At 44.5% G+C, this 25,763-nt stretch overlaps 1 protein-coding gene across 1 annotated transcript in view; it reads left to right on the forward strand.

The window, feature by feature from the left end:
- Positions 1–25,763, forward strand: part of fut8b (fucosyltransferase 8b (alpha (1,6) fucosyltransferase)) — a 102,567-nt gene that overhangs the window by 70,288 nt on the left and 6,516 nt on the right. The window contains exons 5-7 of the mRNA XM_069657699.1: positions 1,035–1,149; positions 6,775–7,012; positions 16,142–16,388. Of these exons, the coding sequence (XP_069513800.1) occupies positions 1,035–1,149; positions 6,775–7,012; positions 16,142–16,388 (600 nt within the window). The remainder of the gene's footprint in view (positions 1–1,034; positions 1,150–6,774; positions 7,013–16,141; positions 16,389–25,763) is intronic.

Genomic DNA, 25,763 nt, shown 5'->3' on the forward strand with positions numbered 1-25,763 from the left:
GATACATCATGATATCTGATTATCTGAAGATAAAAATGCAGGATTAATCTATTCACTGCAATGTGGTGTCAGTTTCACAGAATTAGACACAACTGAGATGCACAAGTCAGGACGACGATATATTGACATATAGATATTTTGTCCCATCTCTACCCAAGTATAAGTTTAATGTAATTTAAAAACCTGCAGTTCAAAATTCGGCCTGACATTGTCATTCTATTTGAGGATTAAAGAGAAGTGTCCGTCCTAAACACTGGTTTTATATTTAATTACAGTGTGTAAGACAGGTTCTTCTTAAGGGTTATTAAAGGAGCGATTCTCCTGGAAAAAGCCACTGTCATTCAAAGCTGGTGTTCTCTGTAATCGATAGAAGCAATAATATTTGAAATTAGCACCATAGCTGTGGAGGAAGTTGTTCAAACAGCTCGTGGTTTCTCCCATTCTACATTCCTACAACACCCAGCGTGCATTGCACCCCTCCCTCTGAAAGGAACAGCCCAGCGAGAGACGCTGGAGTGAAATACTACTGTTTTCTCTACAGGCAATGTCTCAGAGCGAGAATATACCGGTGGATCGTCTAAAAAAATCTTCAGGTCTGCAGTCTACATTTCAAAGCTGATGATTTTGAACGAGACATGACATCGGAGGTGGGCGTCCTAGATTGAGGAAGTGAAGTTTAGCAAGCTCCCTGGCCTCCGCCAGATAATGCGTTGCATGTAGTCTGGTGGAGGTTTTCCAGAGGCGTCCTCCAAAGGCACAGAGCGAAATTGCATTTTTTTACTCGCATAACGGCATTAGCTCCCTATGATAGCATGATAAGAGGTTGAAAATCTGCGAACTGGCCCTTTAAGTTCCACTGTCTCTGAGATGGATGTTCTGTTCTGTCCAGAACACATCTGGAGAGTATGATGCTGCACATTGTTTTAAATACTTCGGGAAAACAGTTCTGAACAGAGTTTGTCGCAAGTTTTCTGTGTTCAGCTGTAAGCAATGAAAGTTTTGAAACGTGTGTGTGTGTGTGTGTGTGTCTGCAGGTCCATCATGACAGACTTGTACTACCTCAGCCAGGCGGACGGAGTGGGCGAGTGGAGAATGAAGGAGGCTAAAGACCTGTCGGATCTGGTCCAGAACAGAATCACCTACCTACAGGTATCTACAGACGCACCTGCTGCTTCGCCAACTGGCCTTCTACTCTCTCTCTCCCTCTCTCTCTCGCATAAACACACACACACACACACACACACACACATATACACATCGAGTCATATACACACCCTGAATGTTTCCCTCACACGTACAGACGCGCATATGCGTTTTCAGGACATCTTTCACACTTGCTAGTCTCATTTGCACCATCCATAACTGTCAGCATCAGTTCCCACGAGGAGCAGGTGAGGTGTGTGATAGCAGACTGTTCCAGCAGTTGGATCTGACAAGCAGGATTCTTGTTGCTTGTCAGCGGTTTAGTGACACACACGCACACACGCACACGCATGCGGCAAAACACACAGACTCACTTTGCAGAATGACAGACCGGCAGACAGATATGCAGAAATGCAAAAACGTCTACGCAGTTCAAAGACAGACACGGGCTCAGATACATGCACATATGCTTACTGCTCTGCATACACAACCTGAAAGCCATGACACATCCGCTCACCCCCACTCACCCCGCTCCCCTTCCCCAGCTCTGGTTCTGCCCGGGTGGGGCAGTGCGGCGCGGCACCGGGCCCTGCAGCATTAATGAGCCGGTGTGTTTGATGAAGAGGACCCAGTCAGTCTGGCTGGGCGGAGACAGCACCACTAACAGCTGCTGTCACCACCGCTGAGGGATCACACCGCTCCACCAGCTGCCATTACTAATTCATCACACATACACACACACACAGTTGTGCACAGATGGATTCACCCACACCTACGCACGCACACACATTCACCCTGCCTCAAGATTGATGCACATGCTCATACGCAAAGAGATGCACTGTGTGTGTGTGTGTGTGTGTGTGTGTGTGTGTGCGTTTCCTTGTATCTCCCTCACACACACTCTCACATCTATATGTACACACACAGACAGACTCCTCCCTCCTATCCTGCTGCCTCTGCCACCCGCACCCTCCTCTCCCTTCATTCCTGGTTTAACTAACTCCATCTCTGCGTCTGCTCCATCTGTCCGCTCACAGCGCTCACTGAGCGTGGCTGGCTTCATCAGATGGACTTCTGTTGGACACGCTTCTCATCAATTTCTGCATAATGAGCCTTTATGTAGAGGGACTGATTGATCGCGAGCAACTTCTTTGATCTTTGGTGTTGCTGCACCGCATTTCCCGGGGGGCACTTGTCACTCAAGGGGCTGGTCAAGTAACTTAAAGTTGTGATCCTTAAGCAGCCATAAGGAATATTTTCATATGAACAACGGAGCACATGTTCGAGTGTAAAGCCAGCTGATTGTAACTTATTAGCATTTAGCTTTATAGCCTCTTTTAGCTCATTGTTTTGGTTCTGTGGCCTTAGCTGTGCTGTTCTGTTCTGTTATCATTTGTCAAAGACCAAATCTAAAAGGAGAGTGAATATTTGATTGACACAAATTACTAGTAATGATACTTCATCCCTGCTGGGTGTGTGAAATAGCATCCATCTGCAGCAGAGGCAAGCTTATGTTCTGACACAGTGATATACACCTTATGATCAAATGTTGTCCACTGCGGGAGAAAGTAACAATGAAGCTGACTGCATGTACAAAGAGGCTTCAGCAGAAAACATTTGATGTTCCAGAGAAAGATCGTCAGCAGTAAAAAGTTAAAAAAGACATTAAAATTCTTTATTAAATCCTCTTGCTTGAATTTTTGGTAGTGATCTTTGAGTTGTTGCTCTTTGATAGTTCAATCAGTATTGATATTAGAGCGGCTCGATTATAGCAAAAACCATAATCATGATTCTTTTGGATCGACGATCACAATTATTAAAAATGATTACTCATTGACTTTGGAACAGCAAACTTTTTTCTTTAAAAACAGTGTATTTTCTTGAACTTCAAACATTATTCAACTTGTAAAATAATAAATTAATTATGTATAGATTAATATTACAATAAAGCCGTTCGTGTTCCTTTGTGGCGCAGACTCCACCGTGTACCAAATATTAGAGCACAGTATTTGTTGTTGCTCCTCGTGAGACTCTTTGAAAGTGTTTCCAAACAACAGAATACCTTTCTGCTCTCTCTCCGCTGTCTTGGCTCGGACTGAACTACATGCCACTGCAGCCTGGCGAGTGAGGGAAGGGAAGAAGCATGCTGGATTTATATCACAGGACAAAACGAGTGTCATTGTGAAACAGAGTCCGGCAAAATAATCGTTTTGACTCGATCTTTTTTTTTTTGATAATTGCTGGAAGCCAAAATCGTAATTGAGATTAAAATTCGATTAAGTGGGCAGCCCTAATTGATATTAAGGCTTTTGGTAACTATACAAACCCCTTTTACAGTGCCTGTTCCAGGCGGGATTATTACTCTTCGGTTACGTTTCGTCTTCTATGTAAAACGCACAGAGGCGGGATGGTGGGGAAAGTCATTCCGCCTCTGAGCCGACATCATAGCAAGAGAGACGTGACAAAGGCGAAACGGCATCAGGGGCGGAGCCAGTAGGACGGAACAATGCTGTTTGTTTACACCTTGCACACGTTTTGCACAATAGGGCGGCTTAACGCCGGCGTTGCTTGGTCCAATGTAAAATGGCAAAGGCTGCATGACGGCGGAGCTTCATGAGGGCGCTGTGGTGGAACCGCAGTGTAAAAAGGGCTACAGTTTCTCTTCTTCTATTGTAAAATATGTCACAACCTGTGCTCGACAGGTGGTTTTCCTCTCAAGGCATCCATGAGACAAATCATAGACTTCCTCTAGCGGGATATTCTGTGATTCTGCTGTAAAACAGACCTAAACTAAATGAAACGGAGCCTTACATTAGACTTCTTCAAGCGTGCGCTGCTTCCTTTCATCCCCACCACAAATTCGAATGCGAGCATCACAGTGGATAATTACCTGAGCTTGACACTCTATTCCTCATATCCAGTTGTTCTCCACCATATTCCCCACATAAACAATATCACTTCAGTGTCTCTGAACTGCCTCACTCTGCAACTGCCTTTTTTTGTTTCACACTCCAAAAGAGCACATCATTTAAAAAGGCACTTAACCTGCAGAACAGAGGGGTACTCAGACGCTGCCTTTTGTGCGCGCATCTGCCGTCATTATCCCCGAAACGAGCCTCTCGGCGTTCCGGAGTCATTGCAGCCTCGTCATTATCGGCCCCCGGGATCCAGCGGTGGCCTCCACGCCACACGGCTCATGCCACACATTGATCTCATGCAGAGGTTGCGGCTCAGATGTCGAGCTCTGTGGAAAAGAACGGCTTTACGAGAGTTCTTTTGGTCGGGACGCCACTGTAGATTATTAGTGCAGTAAGTCAGCTTTGACCTATGGGGGTAGTAGAGAAGTGGCAGCCTGTAACTCAAAGGAAAGACCTGCGAGCTCTGTCAGCTGGATGGCTGCTCTACTCTGTTCATATTATTGAACAGCAGCGCTGGTAATCAGTTTTTAGCTTCTCCTTTCTTCTTCTCCTTGCCCTTCTTTTATGTCCTCTCTCTCATTTCATCTCCTCTCCTTTTTCATCCTCTCTGTATCTCTTTTCCTCCTCATTTCCCTCTCCTGCCCTCATCCTCCCTCTCTTCCTCTTCCTCTTCCTCTCCTGCTGCTGTGTGATAGGCAGCGTTAGCCGGTGGGTGCCGTGCGGCCTGATTACCGTGAACCATCCACAGCTGCAGCAGCCTAATGAGGAAAACACTCCCATCAGCCAGTAATTGCTGTTTAGGAAGCCGGTTGGCACGAGCAGTTTGCAGAGTCGCTCACACCGGCTGCAGAGCGAAACACATTCCACCCGGCGACTCATCGACAGCGCAGCGTGTGTCACTTTGTTGTTTTTCACTTTTTTTTTTTCTCACTTTTTACACATAAAAAGAGAAATCCTTGTTTCTTCCTCCAGCGCTTCTCATTTGGTATTCTTCCCTTCAGACTTTGTATGATATTGGAGCTAATTTATGAGGAATGAAAGCGAGGTGGGGGCGGGAAAAGGAGAGGGAGTGAGAGTGAGGGTGAAGTAATAAAAAAGACTAAGGAAAAGGGAAAGAAGCAGCAGAGAGAAAGCAGGAGCAACAAAAAAAGAGCTTAAAGGAGAAGTTCGCTGTTTTATAACCCGGGCCCAAATGTGTATGTCAAAATGACTCATAGAAACTTTTGAAATGGGTCCAGCAGAAGTGCTTGTTTTTGCCGCTGACAGGCTCAGACTGTTACTCCAGGTGTCCGACAACATTACAGACATGATCCCTTCAAAGATCGTCCTTTTTTTATAGAGTGAGATCCTTTTTGTGTAAACAGAAACAGAAGTCTCTATTTACTCCTGTTTGAATAACCTTTGCTAAACATTTCAGTGCCAAGCTGTGTTATGAAATTTCAGAGCCGGTTCTCAAAAATAAACTATTTTATTTGAGAGCAGCTTTTTAAAGATGTAAGACTTCAGGAGGGAAACGTGGGCTTCAGGCCGAGTGCCAGCGATGAATGTTCTGAGAGATGGACTAATTGTTGCTGTGTATTCCAGGGATTTGTTGTCAATAGGAGAAATATAGAATCTCACCAGCCTTATGCTTTAATATTTCTTCCTTCTTAAAGGAGCGGTTCCGTATTTGTAAACCAGGGCCCTATATATCCAAGTTTGGGTGTCAAAATGCCTCATAGGAGCAAAAACTTTGGGAATCGGTCCAGTCGATTGCCTCCGCCATAGCTGCGATACGGCTGCAACATAATCCCCTCGGGCAATTGATCAAATTAAACGGGCGCAATTGCCAGAGGGGATAAAAATGCCGAACTTCTCCTTTAAGAAGGAAGAAATATTAAAGCATAAGGCTGGTGAGATTCTATATTTCTCCTACTGACAACAAATCCCTGGAATACACAGCAACAATTAGTCCATCTCTCAGAACATCCATCGCTGGCACTCGGCCTGAAGCCCACGTTTCCCTCCTGAAGTCTTAAACCTTTAAAAAGCTGCTCACAAATAAATCGTTTATTTTTAAGAACCGGCTCTGAAATTTCATAACACAGCTTGGCACTGAAAAATTTTAGCAAAGGTTATTCAAACAGGAGTAAACAGTGCATTTGCTGGGGACTATATTCAGCCACACGTGAATGTGCAATCGTGTATATTTACAGCTCCAGCACGGTGAATGTAAGCTGCCATAAATATGAATTACAGTGCCCATGTTCACAGTATTGAAGAAACATGTTCGCCCAGGTGCAGCGATACGGCTCATTTATGTGTTTTCAATAGTTTGTGAACATTAATGAAAAAAGGTATCTGAGGAATTCACTACAGAGACCATGCTTGTTATTATGAAGTGTAAAAAATTCAGAACGTTGTCAGTTTTATCCTTTCACAATAAAATGAAAGTGGAAGAAAAGAAATGGAAAAAGGTAGTAAAAAGGAACTTGTAAGGGAGAGACGGAGAGGAATAGATGCTGGCAGGTGAATGGGGAATGGAAACGGGAGAAATTGAGTGAATAGGTGTAAAATTAGAGCCAAGTGGAGTATGTGACAGGCAGGTGAGGGGAACAAAGGAAACAATATCAGCCGTGTGTTATTACAAGTCAGAGAGCAGGGCTGTGAGAGATACAAGACCAAGGTCAGGCAATAAAAAACATTGAAACATTCCTTCCTGTCTTTCTCCCAGAACCCCCCAGACTGCAGTAAGGCCCGAAAGCTGGTGTGTAACATCAATAAGGGCTGTGGTTACGGCTGCCAGCTCCACCATGTCGTCTACTGCTTCATGATCGCTTACGGCACCCAGCGCACGCTCATCCTGGAGTCTCACAACTGGCGCTACGCCCCCGGCGGATGGGAGACCGTCTTCCTGCCGGTCAGTAACACCTGCACCGACCGCTCTGGGGCCACCACGGGACACTGGTCAGGTAGGTTCACGCCCAAACACACACACGAGACATTCTCCACGCTCCCTGCCTGTTATTGATATGATTGGTTGCCCTCACTTCTTATTTTGAAGATCGCAGCTGAAAAGATTTGTGCTGCTACAGCGAAAACAAAGTGTGAATTCTCTGGCTAAGCAGGACTATGCAATTCCAGTTAAAGCTCTTTGGCAGCCGGCGGAGCAGCAGCAGGTTATTGTTCAAAGGTTTCACTGCCAAGAAATCACATGACTTGATCTCAGTAAACAACCCGCTCCTCTGATTTACAGTAATCCTCTGCTTGCAGAGAGAGAGAGATGAGAATGATCTGTGCAGAAGTTCTGTCCATTATTTATTAACCTGGGCTCCGTGCACAACATTCATCATGGGCTCTCCACAACAACACAGATGAAGGTTGAAGCTTTAGCTGAGGGAGAATGCACGTGTCTCTCTGGTTGTTGCGTCATCTGACTGAGGGTCTTATACTTTACACTAAAAGCTTGTCCCGTGCAACATGAACATGCCCCTGACAAAAGAACCACTCCATATTTAATGTGCTTTTCAGCATGAATGTTTCGCTCTTTTTAACACATGCAGTTGTGAAGGTCCACGACTCTTTAAGCAAGTGTGTGCAGGAATCAATCAAACGCATGTTCCTGCCACTGGAGGCCTGAAATGAGTGTAAACATCCAGCAGGGTCCTGGCATGTAATTAGCCTTCAATCTTAATGTTGTGGTTCATATTTCATGTTCTCACTGTTACCTGTAGCAACACAATTACACCAACACAATTTGTGATGTTTGCTGGAGGGCCATTTTGTGTTTTATGCAGCCTTAATGATTTGTTTAGATGAAGCTTGAAACAGGAGCCTTTGCAGGAGCAGGGTCCATTGACCAATGGGAAGGTTCCTGGTTTGAATCCTTTGTATGGGTTTCCTTTGGGTACTTCCTCCCACAGTCCAAAGACATGCTCGTTAGGTTCATTGAGGACTCTAAAGGTGTGCGTCAAAGGTTTTCTGTCTCTATAGCCGCTTTCCCACTTGTCAAAACACCTGCTAACATCCGGCTTTTTCACTTAATGAGAAAGGTTACAATCGACATTCAGACCCGGGTCAAACGACTCTGCAGTAGACACGGGTAATTATCGCCTCGGCTCCGATCAGCATTGATGGGAACACAGAACCCGGGTCAACACGCTAATCTCCGCCACCTTTCCGGCGCGATGCTTTGATCCGTCGGTAACTTCTGCGACTCCTTGTCATCTCAGCTACAAATTCCGCCCGTCTCCGTCCGAGCAGCGCTCGAACATCGTTCCAAATTTGTCGCCGCCAAGTTTGAAACACAGACTGAATGCAAATACAATAAAGACCTAACCACCGTTACATCTTCACTGTTTACTAACCCTGTCTCCGGCGCTGTGACGTCAGACAGTGACGCAGCAGAAAAGAGAGCGAAAGGCGTATACTTCACTGGCAATGGGAAAAGAGATAATCGGCATCTATAAGCGGGTCTTCCCGGGTCTGAATAACCTGCGTCAGCGTGCTTATTTCGGTGGGAAAGGGGTATGTGTGTCAGCCCTGTGATCGACTGGCGATCATTCCAGGGTGTACTCTGCCTCTCGCCCAATGACAGCTGGGATAGGCTGCAGCCCCCCTGTGACCCTGAACAGGGTAAGCCGTGTAGATAATGGATGGATGGGGGCAAATTTCACCTCTCTACTGGTAGGTAGCCTTAGCTCTGGTAGTGCTATAGTGGGAGGGTTAAGAATAGGAAATGGGTCTCTGGAGCTACCGTTTAATTAAGTTTGATCATGATAGCACACGCTAATTAGAAATACATCAATAATTATAACTTTTCATTGTGAACATCCAAGCATGCTGACTATAGCATTTAGCTCAAAGCACAGCTGCTCCTACAGAGCAGCTCACAGAGACAATAGCATGGCTACTTATTAGAATTCAGCACCAGGCATGAGCTGTCCATAAAGAACATCATGTTCAAGCATGAGGTGCTTCATATGTATACCTGCTATCAGAATACCTTGGACAACAGGTCGATGTGCTTGTTTGGGGGAAATGGATCTCCCCTCCGAGCAGAGGGAGCAAATTCATCTCTGAGAGTGAGAACGCATTCAGGCAGGAGTCATAATTCATCATTTATGGATAGTCTTACAGTATAAGTATGTTTGCCTTTGCTAAGCTGACAAAACTAAAGCCTTTGTATTGGGAGATCAGTGATAATTTGGAGGTTTTACAATGAGACTGCGTCTGCCTCTCTATCACTCTGCCTGTCTTTGCTTTCTTGTTCTCATCACCGCATCCTTTCAGCTCCTCATTTTCCTCCAATCGCTCCATTTGACTCGTGCTCTCCTGGGCTCTCCCTCCTTATCTCCTGCTCTCACAGCGCCTTCCTTCTCCTATTCTCCTGCCTTTCATGTGTCCTTTACCACTATCTGTCTCTGTCTCTGGTGTCTGGCCGCACAAACAGCCTCCTATAGATCCATATATTGCCAACCCACCACTGACACCACCCCCACCACCCCTCCCTCGGCCTTCGAGCATTCAGAATTCCTCCATCCTTATAAAGTTTTGCATTTTGCAGAGGCAGTGTTTTCTGGTGACCAGGCCTGCTAACTAGCAATGCATGGCTAATGTAAGCCTGTTGGGTACTTGGCTTTGCCTGCGGTCATGCCTGTTTTGCTAACAGTGCAGGCTCGAACACTCCTTGGGGCACGGAGCCACAGAGGGATGCTAAAGCCTTGGATTAATAAGTAGATATACATTGAGTATCTTGTTAATTAAGTGGAGTGTTTGCCCGTGCCTGTACGATTACGTGGTTTAAATGTAGTGAATACTGATCTCTTTAAGGCCAGCGCTGGTGCTGATACTTGTTGTTCCCTAAGATTGTTGTTAGTTACCTTCCATGCAAATCACTCAGGGTTTTGTTTCGAGCCTGCATGGGTGCAAGCTCTGCACCTCAAGGACTCTAATTTTGTTACCCCTGCACCCTCATTATCCTGCCTCTGCTGTATCATTTAGAGGTAAATACCACCAATCCTTTGTGGTCACCTTCACATTAAAATGGCGCTCACTGCTTGAGGTGTTCTATATACTTTGTGTTGTTTATTTTCCCTTGTTGTTTGTGGGAAATTGACTTTGCCGGCATTTTATGTAGCAGCCCGACCACCTTCCCTTATTTATCTTCAAATGGTTAGCCCACTTTCTGTTAAGTGTTTCCCCCAGGATGTGAGACAGTTAAAGACAGAGAGAAGATGCACAGTGTATGCTTCTGTGACAGGGTATTTCTGTCAGGAAAACATACAGCCTGGGGGAGGAAATCAAAGATAGCGATAAAGTCATTATGGGACCTGCGGATTTTCTTCCCCGCGAATGGGAAATGAGAAAAACCAAACATGACGAGAAAATCAACATTCAAGTAATCAGAACATACAGGGTACCCCGCTTTGATCGGCTCCGTGTCAGAAAAGTGTTCGAAAAATCAAAGGACTGAGAGGAAGTCGTGTGCTGAAGTTACAGGAAGGTTAAGCATTACATCGTCGGCATATAATGAGAGTATTGATTGAAATTGGACTCAACCAGCGACCTGTCCGCGTCCCTGCTGAATATTGTTTGAGGTTTTTCATACTAGTGCAGTTATAATACCAAAGCTTTTGCTCTGACACAGAAACAGTACTTCTTTCATACCTTATTAGTCTTAGCATATTTCCCACAGAACATTTGTCTAACTTGAGACAACAAGCCGAAGGTAAGGGTTGTCCAAAAACAAGCAGAGTTTTCTACATAATGTTCTTTCTAAAATTTGATTTTTTTTGTTTCTGTGGGCTGCACTGTGGTGCAGTGGTTTGCGCTGTTGCCTCACAGCTAGAAGGTTCCTGGTTTGAATCCCAGTTTGGATGTACAGTAGGGGGCCTTTCTGTGTGGAGTTTGCATGTTCTCCCCATGTATGTGTGGGTTCCGCCGGCTTCCTCCCACAGTCCAAAGACATGCTTGTTACGTTCATTGGTGACTCTAAAATGGCCTGTAGGTGTGAATGTGAGCGTGAAAGGTTGTCTGTTTCTGTGTCAGCACTGTGATTGACTGGCGATCCAGGGTGAACCCCGCTCTCGCCCAATGACAGATGGGATAGGCTCCAGCCCCCTGCGACCCTGAACAGGATAAACAGTATAGATAATAGCTGGATGGATGGATGTTTTAGAAGCAGTGGTTACAAATCTCTGTCAGTCTGCGTTCCAACCCTCACCTATGGTCATGAGCTTTGGGTAGTGACCAAAAGAATGAGGTTGTGGATACAAGCGGCCGAAATGAGTTTCCGCCATAGAGTGGCGGGGCTCAGCCTTGGAGATAGGGTGAAGAGCTCAGGCATCTGGATTAGAGCAACTACCCATTCGCACAGAAATGAGCCAGTTGAGGTGGTTCGGGCATCTGATTAGAATGTCTCCTGGGTGCCTCCCTTTGGAGGTTTTCCAGGCACTTCCAACTCGGAGGAGACCCCGGGGCAGACCCAGAGCCTGCTGGAGGGATTATATATCCCATCTGGCCTGGGAACGCCTCTGGTTCCCCCAGGAGGAGCTGGGAAACACTGCTGGGGAGAGGGACGTCTGCGTAACCTTGCTTAGCCTGCTGCCACCAAGACCCGGCCCCAGCAGAGGAAAGTGGATGGTTGGTTACAGATCTGCGTGCCTTATTTAATAGATTATGATAATATAATGGGAATATTGATAAAGGTTGGCCAGTGTTGCCTCTCTTGGGATTGGGTCATAGATCCAAGTGCCAGTAAAATAGTAGTTCTGACACCTTCCATTGAGATTTATCACCTCAGCGTTCTGTTTGCCCGACCAAAGAAGCCAAAGTTCTTAAACGTTATTGTCCAAACACAGAAGCTGTACAGAAACTCCCAAAATAAAACGCTGTATAAAATTGGTTTGACTATAAACCTGAACAGACATTCTCTACAAGTTTTTAGCACTTGATAATTTTACAATCCCGGCTCTCCAGACACTTTCCTGTCAGTACCAAGAGAGAGTAATGAGTTTTCGATACCCCAGCCCTTCTGTCTATTTAGCCCAGTGGAGCATGCTGCTGTTTAACTACAACTTTTATGTTCAGTGGACAGCATGAGAGGGCTTAGCACCATCTCTCAGGCCCGCTATAGCAGAATAAATTCTCAACACATAAAGCAGAAAGTAGTCGTCTTGTGGAACAATGGTTCGTTGATCAAAGAGCTAATTTGCCAAAGAGAGTGTATTCCTTTGAGGTTCTCTGTGGAGATATTACTGCCTTATGAGTGCGAGCAGCAGGAGAAACATAATGTTCTCTGCAATATAAAGCCTGGAACAAGAGTTCTCCAAGTTCATAAACTAAGTCTCAAATGTATAATGAATGGAGAGGGTTTTGTGTCTGGATGGTGTCACTCTCGTCTTCCCCGGTTTCACAGCTCTGTTAATCTTGTGAAATATTTATTAGGCTCCCCCTATATCACAGGCTTTAAACTCAGTATAGGAATTATTTTTGAGTGCAGATCTGTATGCTCGAATTCGTGACGCATACAGAGAAACATATGCAGATGCTTTGGAGTGGAGATGAAATGTAGAAACAGCTTTGTGATCTAATTAAGTAGCCGTGGGAGGAAGACATACTGCATATCTGTACATTTGTGCCAAGAAGTGCAGGCCTCAAAATACGCCCGTTCCCCCTTATGTGAATCATGCCAGTGCTGTTATATAAGCAAAGACGGGCCTGGGAATATTTTTTCTGCTCAATATTTAATGCTTCCACCAATTTATATTCAGCGCATGCTCAGGCAAACACACACACCAATTGAAGGCTCTGTTTTGGTCCTTGTTTTTAGCATGTTCTTTTATGTGGTCTTTGTGCAGAAGGCCGCTTTTAATGACTCATTACGGCGTTTATTTGGAAGTGTGTCGTTGATGTGTTTGTGGCCGTATTAGGGCCTGTCTGTTGCAGTTAGAGAAGCCACTTTAGTCTGACAGAACACGGGCCTCAAACTTGTTTTCACATAAATCGGTTTTCACACACACACACACACACACACACAGAGATCCCAAAAAAACCTCTCCTCGGGTTTTAAGACTGAAAGGGAGTGAAGGTTTTGTCTGCCAGGCATATCCCTTCTGGTGAGATGAGATTAGCCGGGGCTCTTTGTGTGTTTGTGCGTGTGTTTGTGTGCGTGAATACACATTTCTTTTTATTTTTGTTGTATTTGAATCCCTTTTAGTCGTCACTGTAAGATCACATTTTTCCTACTGTGCACACGAGCTTGTTCGCGTGTGTTTATTTCCGTGCACATTTCTGCTGGTTGCACTTTTACGAGCTATTGTTTTCCACATTTGTCGAACATGCAGGTTTGAATCATGCGCATGTAGTGTCTTTGGCCTCGTTGTGTATGGAGGTCTGGCAGTGCACTGGGGGAGGCTTTTTACCGCTCAGAGAGGTGACCTTCGTAATCAGCAGCGCTTAACCTTCTGCTCAGGGCTTCTGCCAAGCAGGACTCAGCCTGAAGGGGCCAATGCCAGACCACCAGCCCCCTGCAACACCTCCAGTCCAGCTCCTTGAATCAGCCCCTGGCCTTACACAGCCCTGATAGAAAGGAGCTTACCTTCCCTTGGCCTTTAAGCAAGGGCAGCAAAGAGCGGTTATCAGTCACAAAAGCTGGACTCATGGGGGTTTGGAGATTTGGATTCATGCTGGAAACAGAGCAGGAATGAGTATGATCAGGCAGAGGAGGAAAGCTGTAATGTCTCCTGCATCACAACATTTTTCTTTGACAGAATAACTTCTGGAAAAGTCAGTGAGAGGCTCAGTGAAACTGCAGATTAGTAGACATTCAGTATTGTCAGTTCTCTGACAGCTCCATCAGATCTGACAGACAGTCATGCTGCCAGCTTGCTGATGTCTCCGAACTCTGTATGCTAAATAAAAAGGATGAAGAATAAACAGATTGTCTTACCTGGACAGGCGGATCCGATTTTTTTAAAATACTCAAGAATGAGCTGATTACATTTTGGTGGTCAAAGTTCAAAGGTCACTGTGACCTAACAAAACACGTTTGTGGCCATAAATCAAGACTTACACATTTCACACAAATTTGTAATAGGTTTAAAATGATGAAGTGATGACATTTCATGTTGTCACTCCAATCCAATTCTTATTGATTTAGACCCCAAGGTACTTGTATGAATCCACCCTTTACTTCCTCTCACTGGATGACCACCAGGACAGGGGGCCTCCTGTTCCTCTGGTAATCCACAACAAGCTCTTTGATCTCGCTAATATTGAACTTAAAGTCGAGCTGAAACGGCATTTCGAGAGTATCTAGCTTTTGATCGTGACGTATTTCTGAGTGAAACAGGACGTGCAGGCGGGACATATCATTAGAGGGATTTGATTTGATCCCTGAGAAGTGGGCGTAGACAGACGTTCTCCACAGCGCAGTAGCTAGCTAACTGACTGAACGTTCTTGGTGCTCTGCGGCTAAATGTTGCAGATTGATTGGTTGAAATTGGTTGGTTCTAGCCTATGTAAGCACGCGTGATATTTTTTTTTTCACAGGAAATACAGGAAATGATCGGATTTTGACATAAGAATACGAAGAAATTGATTTTCTGTATTTTTCTGGCCTATATTGTCAAATAGATGCACAATATTACCGGGGATGTGATCTAAAAGGATTTAAATGACATTTTTCATTTCACCTCGACTTTAAGTTGATGATCGATTGCATCATGTGTCAAAGCTCTTTATCACTCCCGGTCTGCCGATCATTTGGCGCATGTCTATCTTCAGCTGTCCGATCAATTAAAGGCAAAAAGCCCAAATAATCTAAAAGAAAAAAGGGAGAAAGAAAGTAGAGAGAGTTCAGGAGCGACACGTTTCTTTAAAAATAAATACTAACAGACTCGTGGGCTGCAGTTTTGTTATTTATACAGTATGTCATCAACCATTTCTAACGCTGTTCAAACGTATGTTTAATCAGTGTGATCAGCCCTGTGACAGTAACCTTTCGCAACGAAAGCTCAAGTCTCCTTCTTCCTGTCGGCACACACAACCTCACGATGTGTGTGCGCTGCAGGTGTAGGTGTTACATGTAAGCACTCCCCGTTAACCAGCACTGGGACGAGGTGCCGCTGATCACGGGAATACACTCACTTATAAGCCACCTCGCGTAACGGGGCATCTGCCTCGATCATCCCGCCGAAAAGATCTGTGACGGCTGCAGCGTCGCATGCAAGTTTATAGGCAGGTGACACACAGACTCTGCTGCACGGCCGTCAGTTCTCTGTGTGCTCTGATAATGAGCTCATGTGATGTCAGACAAACTTTTCCTGTAGATTAGTGTTGCTCCGAGCAACAATAAAGTAGCAACTTGACGTGTTCACTTAATTTGCTTCACTATCGCCGCCCTGCGATGTGAATATTTTACATGCACACATCGCACTTGCGATTGTTAAACCTAACATCACAAATTTCTCTTAAAGGGCTTCAAGATCTTTACAGCATATTACACCGTCTATCCTTTGAAGCTTGGTGTGTATAAGACAGAAACAATCAGGGACTGACTTGAGCCTTCCTTGGAGCACTACAGCCCTCATACTGAGGCAGAATGGGTGCAGATGCAGAGGTCGCCAAGCTCAACTTTTGCTGAACCATGATGCAATGTCATCTGATTAAGTTCAGTGTTGGCTGGTGCAAGACAGGAACAGAGTATTTCTACTAACTGTAGAAAAAAATGTTGCCACTATAATTACTTTCCAGAATTAAAAAGTTCTGTCTCGGAGGATTATTTACAGCGGTGGAGTCTGTTGGCATCCGATAAGCATTTAAAGTAAAGGACATTTCCAAACTAGCCCACTGGATCATATTTCATATCTTCCTCTTCCCTTTCCGGGTAGAGCTTATGGATGAAAATGTTTTGGACAGTTTGCCGGGCAAGACAAGTATTTTGAAGTCCATTCTTTGGGCTCATGGAAACTATGAAGATCATTTTCTGTAGTTTCTAAAAAAAAAAGCAGACTATAGAAGGGGATGTAAAAAATGTGTGCAGTCATGATAGTCGAGAAGTCTTCTATACTCACCATGTTTCTCTGTGGATCCTCCAGGTGAAGCCCACGATAAGGACGTCCAAGTCGTGGAGCTGCCCATAGTGGACAGTCTCCACCCTCGGCCCCCCTACCTGCCCCTGGCAATCCCCGAAGACCTGGCCCCGCGCCTGCACCGTCTCCACGGCGACCCCTCCGTGTGGTGGGTGTCACAGTTCGTCAAGTACCTGGTGCGCCCGCAGGCCTGGCTGGAGAAGGAGATCCAGCAGACCACCGCCAAGCTGGGCTTCAAACACCCCATCATCGGGTAAGATTACTTACCAGTCCTCAGTGTTTCTGTGAATATAAACACTAAATCTGTACAGTTAGGTTTACAAAGTGCTTCACAAACAGAAGGCATAAGAAGAAGAAAGAGAGACAGCCTCTGGGTTATACATACATCCAAACTGGTTTGGTTTGAGGTTAAAACAGCAGTATGAGAAGTAACATGGTCAATCTTCTACCTGTATTTGCTTGTAAGGCCCATAACTTCACTGCTTTACACTCATACAGCTCAAATTCTAACAAATCAGCTTGTTTTAAAGACATTTCATCACTCCTAATGAATTATGATATGTCTCTCTCTATGGGTTTCATTTAGTCCGTAGTCCATGTTATTTAATATTGAGGATCTGCTGATTCCAGATCCTGATGTGAGTTTGTTGTTAAAGTTATAATCTCAAAGATCTCCGTTTCGTCCTCTTTGGTGGAACCTATGGCGGTAAACGTTAAATGCGGGAGCACACTTCCCAGATATCCAGACAGTGTTGCATGTGTGACGTCCACGGTCGGCTCCGGTTGTAACTCTTGATTTTCCTCGCTGACGGTCGCTTTCCTTTTTAGACTGTTTGCTTCATCTGAGCGTCGAGTTTGTTTATTTTTCTTTGGATTTTCACTTATTGTTGAAGTTGTATCTGTAGTCATCCATCTGTTCTTTGTTTGTTCAGCCATAGTTGATTACTGTTCACTCGCAACACTTGCAGAGAGCGGAAAAGCAGCCGCTTAGCTCCGCCTACCCTCTCTGGCAGACCAACCACTGCTGGGTGATGGAAAACGCGTCACTAACTGGGCGCTGCTTGTGACACTCAGTCTGTAATACTTCAAATGCAAAGGCTTTCATCAGTGGGCCATAGGCTCAGTCACCATTGCGTTACCTCTTTCAGCGATAGATAGAGACTTAACAGACATTTATTTAAATGAAAATCTTTGAGATTATTACTTTAAAGTGATTGAACAAAAAATATACTAAATAAGCAGCCAGCTGATTTCAAATCAGTAAAACTGAACAGGACAGGGAGGCTTAAAACACAGTTAATGACTGCATTAAAGTGAATAGCTTATTAGCTTTTCTGTTTAATTCAATAGTCTTTGTTATTTAAGGATAAGTCTGCTTGGCTGTATAATTTTGTTTTGTTGTTTAATTCATTCAAACCTTTATTGAAGCCTGGAAAATCATTGAGGTTTCCCTCATTTGCAGTGATGTGGAGATACAGAAAACGACACAATTAAAACAACCAAAAACACAATGCTCAGTAACAACAATTACAAGCTGAGGTGAAGTGGTTTGAGACCATGGCCTTCATTTGTCTGAGAGAAACCAGAGTGTCGATCCTGAGAGTGTGTTGTAAGTAATTCCACATGTTTGGAGCACAACAACTAACAGTTCAGAGTAAACGTGAGGGCCTTGAAGCACAAGACAGTCAGCAGAGCGAGTTCCAGTGGTCCAGTTCAGCAGGGATGGTATGTAGGGCAGTGAATGTCCAATAAGGGAAATATAGATAAAAAGATGAAAGCGTTTATCACGCCTCTGTGTCAGAGAAGACCACTGTCAACAAATCCCATTGAAAGATCAAAAACATCAATAAATATATCCTTGTAATGATTATTATCCGTGCCGCAGATGTAGCTTCTTCCTCCATTGTGGTCTAAAAACTATTAAAACTATAAATTAGCCTCAGTGTTGCGCAGGGTGACATGTTCTTCATTAAAAGAAACATGAGCACTGTAGTTTATTTGGAGTTGACACCACATAAAGCACGCTGGTGCCATAAATACTTTCTGGTATTAATTTGCAGAAAGTAGTCCCAGCTAATGCAACATTTCTTCCAGCTGTTATGGATTGGGTTTTTTTTACTTCCACATACATTTAGTGAAACTATTTAAGAGCTGTTTTTAAGGATTTACATATTCATGAGGAATAAACAAGCTTGGAGCTGCAGACAGGAGAGAAGTACTGAGTGACAGACAAACACATTGTTAGTTTTGGTCTCTGCTGAAAATAAGTACAAGATTACATTTAAGCTAGCAGCTTTGTGAGGCTGTACTTAGACCCTGTTGTGCCCTGAGCTAAATGCTAACATTAGCGTGCTAACATGCCTGGTTGCATGAAAGCACTACAGCTAAGGTTGCCCTTATAGTTTCATCTAAGGAAGTTGCATCAAACCAGCAGAAAGATTTCAGTACTAATGTTTGTAAGGGAAACCTTTTGATCCCTTCAGTGTTTGCACTTAGCTACTTAAGTGTTCCCTCATGCGTTGCTAAAAGGTCCTTAGTAACAGCTTTCCATACCAGGCTCTTTAAAGAGAAATCGTTAGTAGAGTATAAGACAATGACTGAATTCATGTTAGTTCAAGAGAAGACGGGGACAAAACACTTGACACTATGGGGGGCAACACACCATCAGTCTACCTTCAAAATATCTACAAGCGTCAAACGAGACCTTCAACACCAACCTAGGACGACCCATGGCTTTCTTTTGTGTCTATTTCCAAGCAGCTAGTAACACTGACAGGTAACATTTAAGGATGATGATGTTGTGAAGTGTAAGCATGGTAACTATAGGGCAAAAGTGCTGTATTGTGACAGTAAGTGCAGTGAAAGGCTAAGTCTAAACACTAAGGCAAGGAGACAACGAAAGAAGCTTTCTCCCACATAAATGTAGCCAACGGTTCACAGAAATATTTAGCTTGAGTGTGAAAACCGGTTGTGAAAGTAAGGTAGTTTGTTTAGCCGATATAATGTCGACAAAGTTCAGTCAGCTTCATCCTCTGGGGGATATGAGTGTCTGAATATGAACCAGTGAGGATTAAAATAAGAGAACGGACTGACCGACCTACATTACCTTCTCCTTAGCCATGCAGCTAGCTTATCTTACGAATACACAATAATACCATCTTTATCTTTGAACAATCCTCATTGAACTGGCGGACAGGATGCTCTCCATAATCCTGCACAATGCACCTCAGTGTCCTCACATCTGAATACACCACCTAGATTTTTGCTTTTCATGAAACTTGGCAAAAAACAGTGCAGATATGATGACACCAAGCGTTCCAGCTCTGCCATTATTAGGTCTGATTTCAGCCTTTGATATTGTCTCAGCATTGTTCCGCCTGCATAGATTCTCCTCTCACTGCTTGAGACTGACTCGGGACTTCTTGTTTCCAGTGCAGCGTAATTGGAAAGAATTCATCAGTGTGGGGTCTGCAGCTCCCATGAGAGCCATCAGGCCCCTTGTGGGGAATGGATGAAGTCACAGAGCTGTAAGACACTCATGAAAGCAGCCTCTCAGAAATGGGTCGGACACGTTTAGCTGTTTGTTTACGTGTTTATTTTTCTCTGTGACCCTGTCAGGCGCTCGTCAGTGAACGTTCCTGTGCTGTCTGACAGCCTCGTTTGAGTCGTAAATAGTTCCACTTCTTTGAGTAGCTTTCACACTGGCATCAAACGGGACTTTCCTCAGTTGTTTTCAATCAAGCAATCAATCAAATTGTATTTATATAGCACCAAATAACTAAAAGGTTATCTCATGACACTTAACATACAGAGCAGGTCTAGGAGGTACTGTTTTTGATGTTATTTACAGAGACCCAACATGAGTCTACAATGAGCAGGCTCTTGGCAACAGCGACAAGAAAATACTTCAACAGGCAGTACCATGAGCAGAGCCAGACTCACTGGTAGACAGCCTTCTGCATAAACCAATGACTGTGTATAAAGATAGACGCACGTCTCCATGTACACTCATTGTACACAATTGAATAATGCCCCTTAATACGGGCCAGATATAGCCAGAGTCTGTGCAGTAGAGATGGGCGGGTGGAGCCGCCATAGCCACTTCCTCTAAACAAAACAGACACTTCAAGGACCCGTTCGCTGATTTTCAACCTCAGTCCTATCATGCTACTATGGGGAGCTAATGCCATTATGGTGGGAAAAAATGCCTTTTGGCTCTGTGCCTTTGGAGGACGCTATCCGCTTCTCCAATGGGCCCTGGCAAGACCTCCGCCAGACGACGTAAAACACGGCCAGGGCTTGCTAAACTACACTTCCTCAATCTAGGACGTCGTCCTCTGATGTCATGACTCGTTCAAAATCTTCAGGTTTGAAATGTAGACTGCAGACCTGAAGAGTTTTTAGACGATCCACTGATATATTCTCATCGTATTTTAGATTCTGTACCGCTCTGAGACATTGCCTGCAGCGAAGCGGTAGTATTTCACTGCAGTGTTTCTCGCTGGGCCGTTCCTTTCAGAGGGAGGGGCGCAATGCACGCTGGGTGTTGTAGGAATGTAGAATGGGCGAAACCACAAGCTGTTTTGACAACTTTCTCCACAGCTATGGCACCAATTTCAAATATTATTGCTTCTATCGATTACAGAGAACACCAGATTTGACTGACAGTGGCTTTTTCCAGGAGCGAACTGCTCCTTTAACTTACCAGGAAAAAAAAACTAAAGAGATCCCGCACGTCGGCATGTTTAACAGCAGAGCAGCTTCTTGTGTTGGTCTGAGGTTAACATTCACAGATATGTAAACTTCAATGACTGTAGTGATTGTTTTAGTTACGTCTCCGCTCACTGTTCCTCCTCCACTCTGCTAATCCAGATCATCGGCTGCAGGAGCCGTATTTGTCAAGAGAGCTGTCAATCATCCTTTTTACAGCATCAAATAACTCTTTTTTACAATAAACTTGTGAGAAAAATGAACACTTCGACGTAAATCAGCATGATAAGAACTAACTATAATGACAGAGACCATGTTTGAGAAAAATGTAATTTACATGTATTTTGATTTTATAGTTTGACTCATGTCCCATCTCTTAGCATGGAGGAGGGCAGGGGGCTATAGAGATGTTTTAGCTTCACTTTTCGGGAGCTGTCATGTCCTCCATGTTTTTATACAGTCTGTGGCATAAACTAGCTAGCTGAGAAAGTGGGAAAGAGGGAGAGACAGAAAGAGAGAGGCTTACCTGCTTGTTCCTGCAGCTGGGAGGAATCTGACCATATAAGGGCGCTGAACATAATGACTGGTTCACTCATGATAAAGTAAATGAAATGACTTTCAGGTACTTCGCTGGGATTGTCTAAAGTTTCTCATCGTCCCATGAGGCTACCTCCACCCGCCTGCTAACGCTAAGACTTATTGTCTAATAGTCTGTGAACGCAGCCTGGTTTAGTTCTGTCATCCCCTCCGTATCTCTCACATCCATATGTTCACAGTCTGTGTGCCGGCTTCCTGCCCTTCACAGCTCCTCTCATTCTCACCTTCCTCTTAACATTTCGCTGCGAGCGATCGACGCTCCTCTCCCTTCGCCTTTTCCTGTCCTGCTTCGCTTAACTCTCACTCCCTCTTGTTACGCTCTCTCTCTCTCTTTTTCATCCTGTCTTTTCTCAGATGCTCTTCTCTTTGGTTGTTACCTCCCTGCCTTTCATCACCCTGGCAGCTGCCGTTTCCTTTGCCTCTCCTCCCCCCTTCTTTTTTATTTTCTCTGACTCATCCCAACTTTTTCAATCTCCGTCTTCATTTGTTCACCCCGCTTCAAGATTGTTCAAATTTTTATATTTCACACTCACCTCTCTCTCACGTTCCCAGGGCGCACATCCCCTACCCACAATCCTCTTGCTCTCTTAGTTTTACACACATCTCTACCACTGTTCCTTGTGTTTCTCACTCCCCTCCCCTCCTCCACACACCCCTTTCTCCCTCCATATCACAGGGGAAAGGGTTATTGAAATGAAGTGCTGGGGAGAACAAAGTTTTCCTCCCTTTTTTCCCCTCCCTCCTAAGCTCTTGATACCTCCATCCCTCTCTGCACTGATGTAGCAACAAAGTGCCTCGGTGCCTCTATCAGCACCGAGGGGGAAGGTGATATATGTGTGTATGGAAAAGTGTAGGGGGGGTGTGAGATATAAAAGTGAGGTTGAAAGAGATCCATAGTGTCGGCGCAGGAGGAAGGCGAGAGTGTGATAGCAATGGGAGATGCAGGGGTTGATGGAGTGAGCACCAAGAGAGATAGAAAGGCAGCTTGTCCCCAGAGCACCCAACAACCGGCAGCCGACCCCCGCACGCCTCACTCGTCACCGCCGCCGCTACCACTCTCTCCTCGCTGCTCCCTCAGGACGAGAGCTGCAGGAAGGCTGGAAGCCACCGACTAAAAGCTGCTATCAGCACAGCTCCATCCTGCCACCATTTAATGCACGGAGAGAGAGAGGGATGGAGAGAGAGAGAGAGGAGTTACTGCCACTGTTGCAGATACAAGAGCAGCATTATCACTATGGCAATGTGGTTGCCAAGAGCTGCATCTACTATATATATCTTTCATAATATCTTATGCCAGGTTTGTTCTGTATGAATAAGGCTCACAGCGTGTTGTGAATATATATTTTATCACATAAAAACCCTGCTAAAACAAAATACCTTGTAACTCCAATATCACACATATGTCATCAAGTTTGAAAATATAATTTGCTGCAGAAAAACTTTTTTTCTTACAAACTCTGAGCCCTGTTTGTGCTCGTCAGCAGCTAATTTTAACTTTTTTGTCATCACTTTCTATTGTTATTGTAAGATCTCCTGAGCCAGCAAGAAGGTTCCTTGTTCAAATCTCGGTTCAGACGTAGTGGGCCTTTCTGTGTGGAGTTTGCATGTTCTCCACGCACTCTGGCTTCCTCCCACAGTCCAAAGACATGCTCGTTAGGTTCATTGGTGACTCTAAAATTGCCCGTTGGTGTGAATGTAAGCATAAAAAGTTGTCTGTCTCTGTGTGTCAGCCCTGTGATTGACAGGCGATCAGTCCAGGGTATACCCCGCTTCTCGCCCAATGACAGCTGGAATAGGCTCCAGCCCCCCGCGACCCTGAACAGGATAAGCGGTATAGATAATGGATGGATGGATAATACTATAGAAGTTGTTTTTGCAGCAGGAAGCAGAACATATGTAATGCATGGGGACAAAAGGCCAATGTGTTGAAACTTAGCGCTTATTCTGCAAAAAGAAAAGATCCTTTCTGATCAGAAATCAGCGGTAGCTCAGTTCCAGCTTACATAACCTGTAGAAAAACAAGCTGTAGACTTCTTTGAAGATGATTTGATGACTCTGTTTGTGTATTTAACACTTTATGTCAGCGTTCCTTTTAATTAAATATCCACCTGCAGCTATGCAGTGGTAATTTTGGCAGCTGTTTTAGATTTATTCTTAGTCTGCAGAGAAAAATGCTTCTTAGTTTCAGTCACATTTTAGTTATTTTTACCTTCTGTAGTTAGTCTAGTTTTAGTCGATGACTCAAAACATTTGAGTCCAGTTTTAGTCATTAAAAGTCACCACCTTTCAGTGTTTGTCATGGGGAGAGGCCCAACATGCTGCAGAGGACAGAGTGCAATGGAGAGAGCTCATTGAAGCGTTATGTCCCATAGGGGATGAAGAGGAGGAAGTATGTACCTTTTAGTCTTGACTTTTACTCAACACGTTTTCTCTCTTAATAAAATAGAATCCCTCTTCTTGTTTTTACCTGTTTGCTTCAGGTAAAATAAAGACTTTAAATTTCAGCTGATCATCCATACAGTAAATGAACGATGAAGACATCGCATCTAAAGATTACTTTTCATCATCCCTTCTATTCGAAAGCTTGTGCGGAAGAAGCGTCAAATGTCAACGTTTCGTCTTCGTCATGGAAAAAAAGTTGTTGATGAACATTTTTCGTCATTATTTCCGTTAACGAAATGAACCCTGCAGCTATGAAAGAAGTCAGAGTATTTATAGCACAAGCAGCAACTGTTCAGCATGCATGGACTGATACATGACGAGCTGCTGTCTGAAGATCCAAATGCTTATGACATTTCCAGGTTAAAAGCCAACTTCCTGTCTTAATATGCAGCCTTTATGTATCCAGAGCGCTGATGTCATTGCCAGTCAAACACATGTATTTTCTCTGCATGCTACTGTCACAATCTGCCAGAATCAGCACTTGCCGTGACTCGAGTGCGTGTGTTTGATGTGCTTTTACGCCCACCGTGAGGATTGCCCTGCTCTGCCAGAACTGTATGAACAGGGAGAAATGAATTGAATTATTGAGGCACTAGTGTGGGAGAGTGCCGAGGGGGGGGGGGGGGAGATGGCTAAGAGCTAAGCAATGCCTCGGTGATGGAGAGAGAAAAGGGCAAGACAAAATGAGGAACAAAAACCGGCGGACATGAAAGGAGCGAGGGAGCTGGAGGGAGAGGGACCCTTACAAAGGACAGAGTCAGGACCTCTGTCTGATCAGAGAGACAGGGAGAGAATGAAAGACACCCCTGCTGCCCACTCACCCACTACTCCTCACTCCGTTCTTTGGGTTTTATTTGCAGCCTAAATAAAGGGTCTATTTTCTGGCAGGCACCCCCAACAGTCACTGATTGATCACTGGCAAGTGGCAGAAATTAGGCACTGGGTGTTTATTCTCTCTCTCTTAACCTCTGACTCTACCCTTTTCTACTTTTTCCACCTGCTCCTTGTTCTTAAAATATAGTTAGAGGCAGCCTTGAGGTTAGAGAAGCATTTTGAATCCCTAAAGCAGCTAAGGGAAGTAAAAAGCTCTTCACCAGTGTGTCCTTAAAAGTCTCCTAACTCCAGAGCTGCTCCTTCGTCCTCAGCTGGTCGTACTGGGCAGCTCCCAGATTCAACTACATCAATGTTGAGTGTTCATTTTCCAGAAGGTTGAAAAAAAATAAGCGTATTTTCTCCTCTTTTATTTTGAAATGTCATTTGCTCCTCAAGGCCAGAAGTCACAATGCAGCTGTGGCTGGGTGGTTTTATAATTGAAAGGTTCTGGTTGGAATAAATCGGTGTTTCAGCGTCCATCAGTTTGAGGGATGCCTCTGTGTCGGGAGAGGAACTATTCCTGCTCTCGCCCCTCTTTGTTCTGTTTAAAAGCTCGGCTTTCTTCCTCTCATGTGAGTCCGGCGAAAGCACTCTCTCTTTGTCCGTGCTTACTGAGAGCGCTGACAAGGACGCTGAAAAAAAATCCAGTTGTGCTGGTTATTCCTCCGACTGTCCCTCACTCCATTTCTTTAACTTCTTCTCAGACAGTTTGTCTTTTATCCTTCTTTATTATTTGTTTGCTTTTTACGCCAACAAAAAAAAGATTTCCTAGATATACCATTCACAAGTGCTGTTTCTTTTTGCAGATAATAAAAAATAATAGAATTGCTGTTGGAACAAGTACTTTCAATGTTAGAACACACAAATAATCATCAATAAAAGAATCCATCCATCTATTATCTATACCGCTTATCCTGTTCAGGGTCGCAGGGGGCTGGAGCCTATTCCAGCTGTCATTGGACGAGAGGCGGGGTTACACCCTGGACTGATTGCCAGTCAATCACAG

Source organism: Semicossyphus pulcher, unplaced genomic scaffold (genome assembly GCF_022749685.1).
Source record: "Semicossyphus pulcher isolate SPU_LCO1_2020_fin unplaced genomic scaffold, fSemPul1.0.p SCAF_11, whole genome shotgun sequence".
Lineage (NCBI taxonomy): Eukaryota > Metazoa > Chordata > Actinopteri > Labriformes > Labridae > Semicossyphus > Semicossyphus pulcher.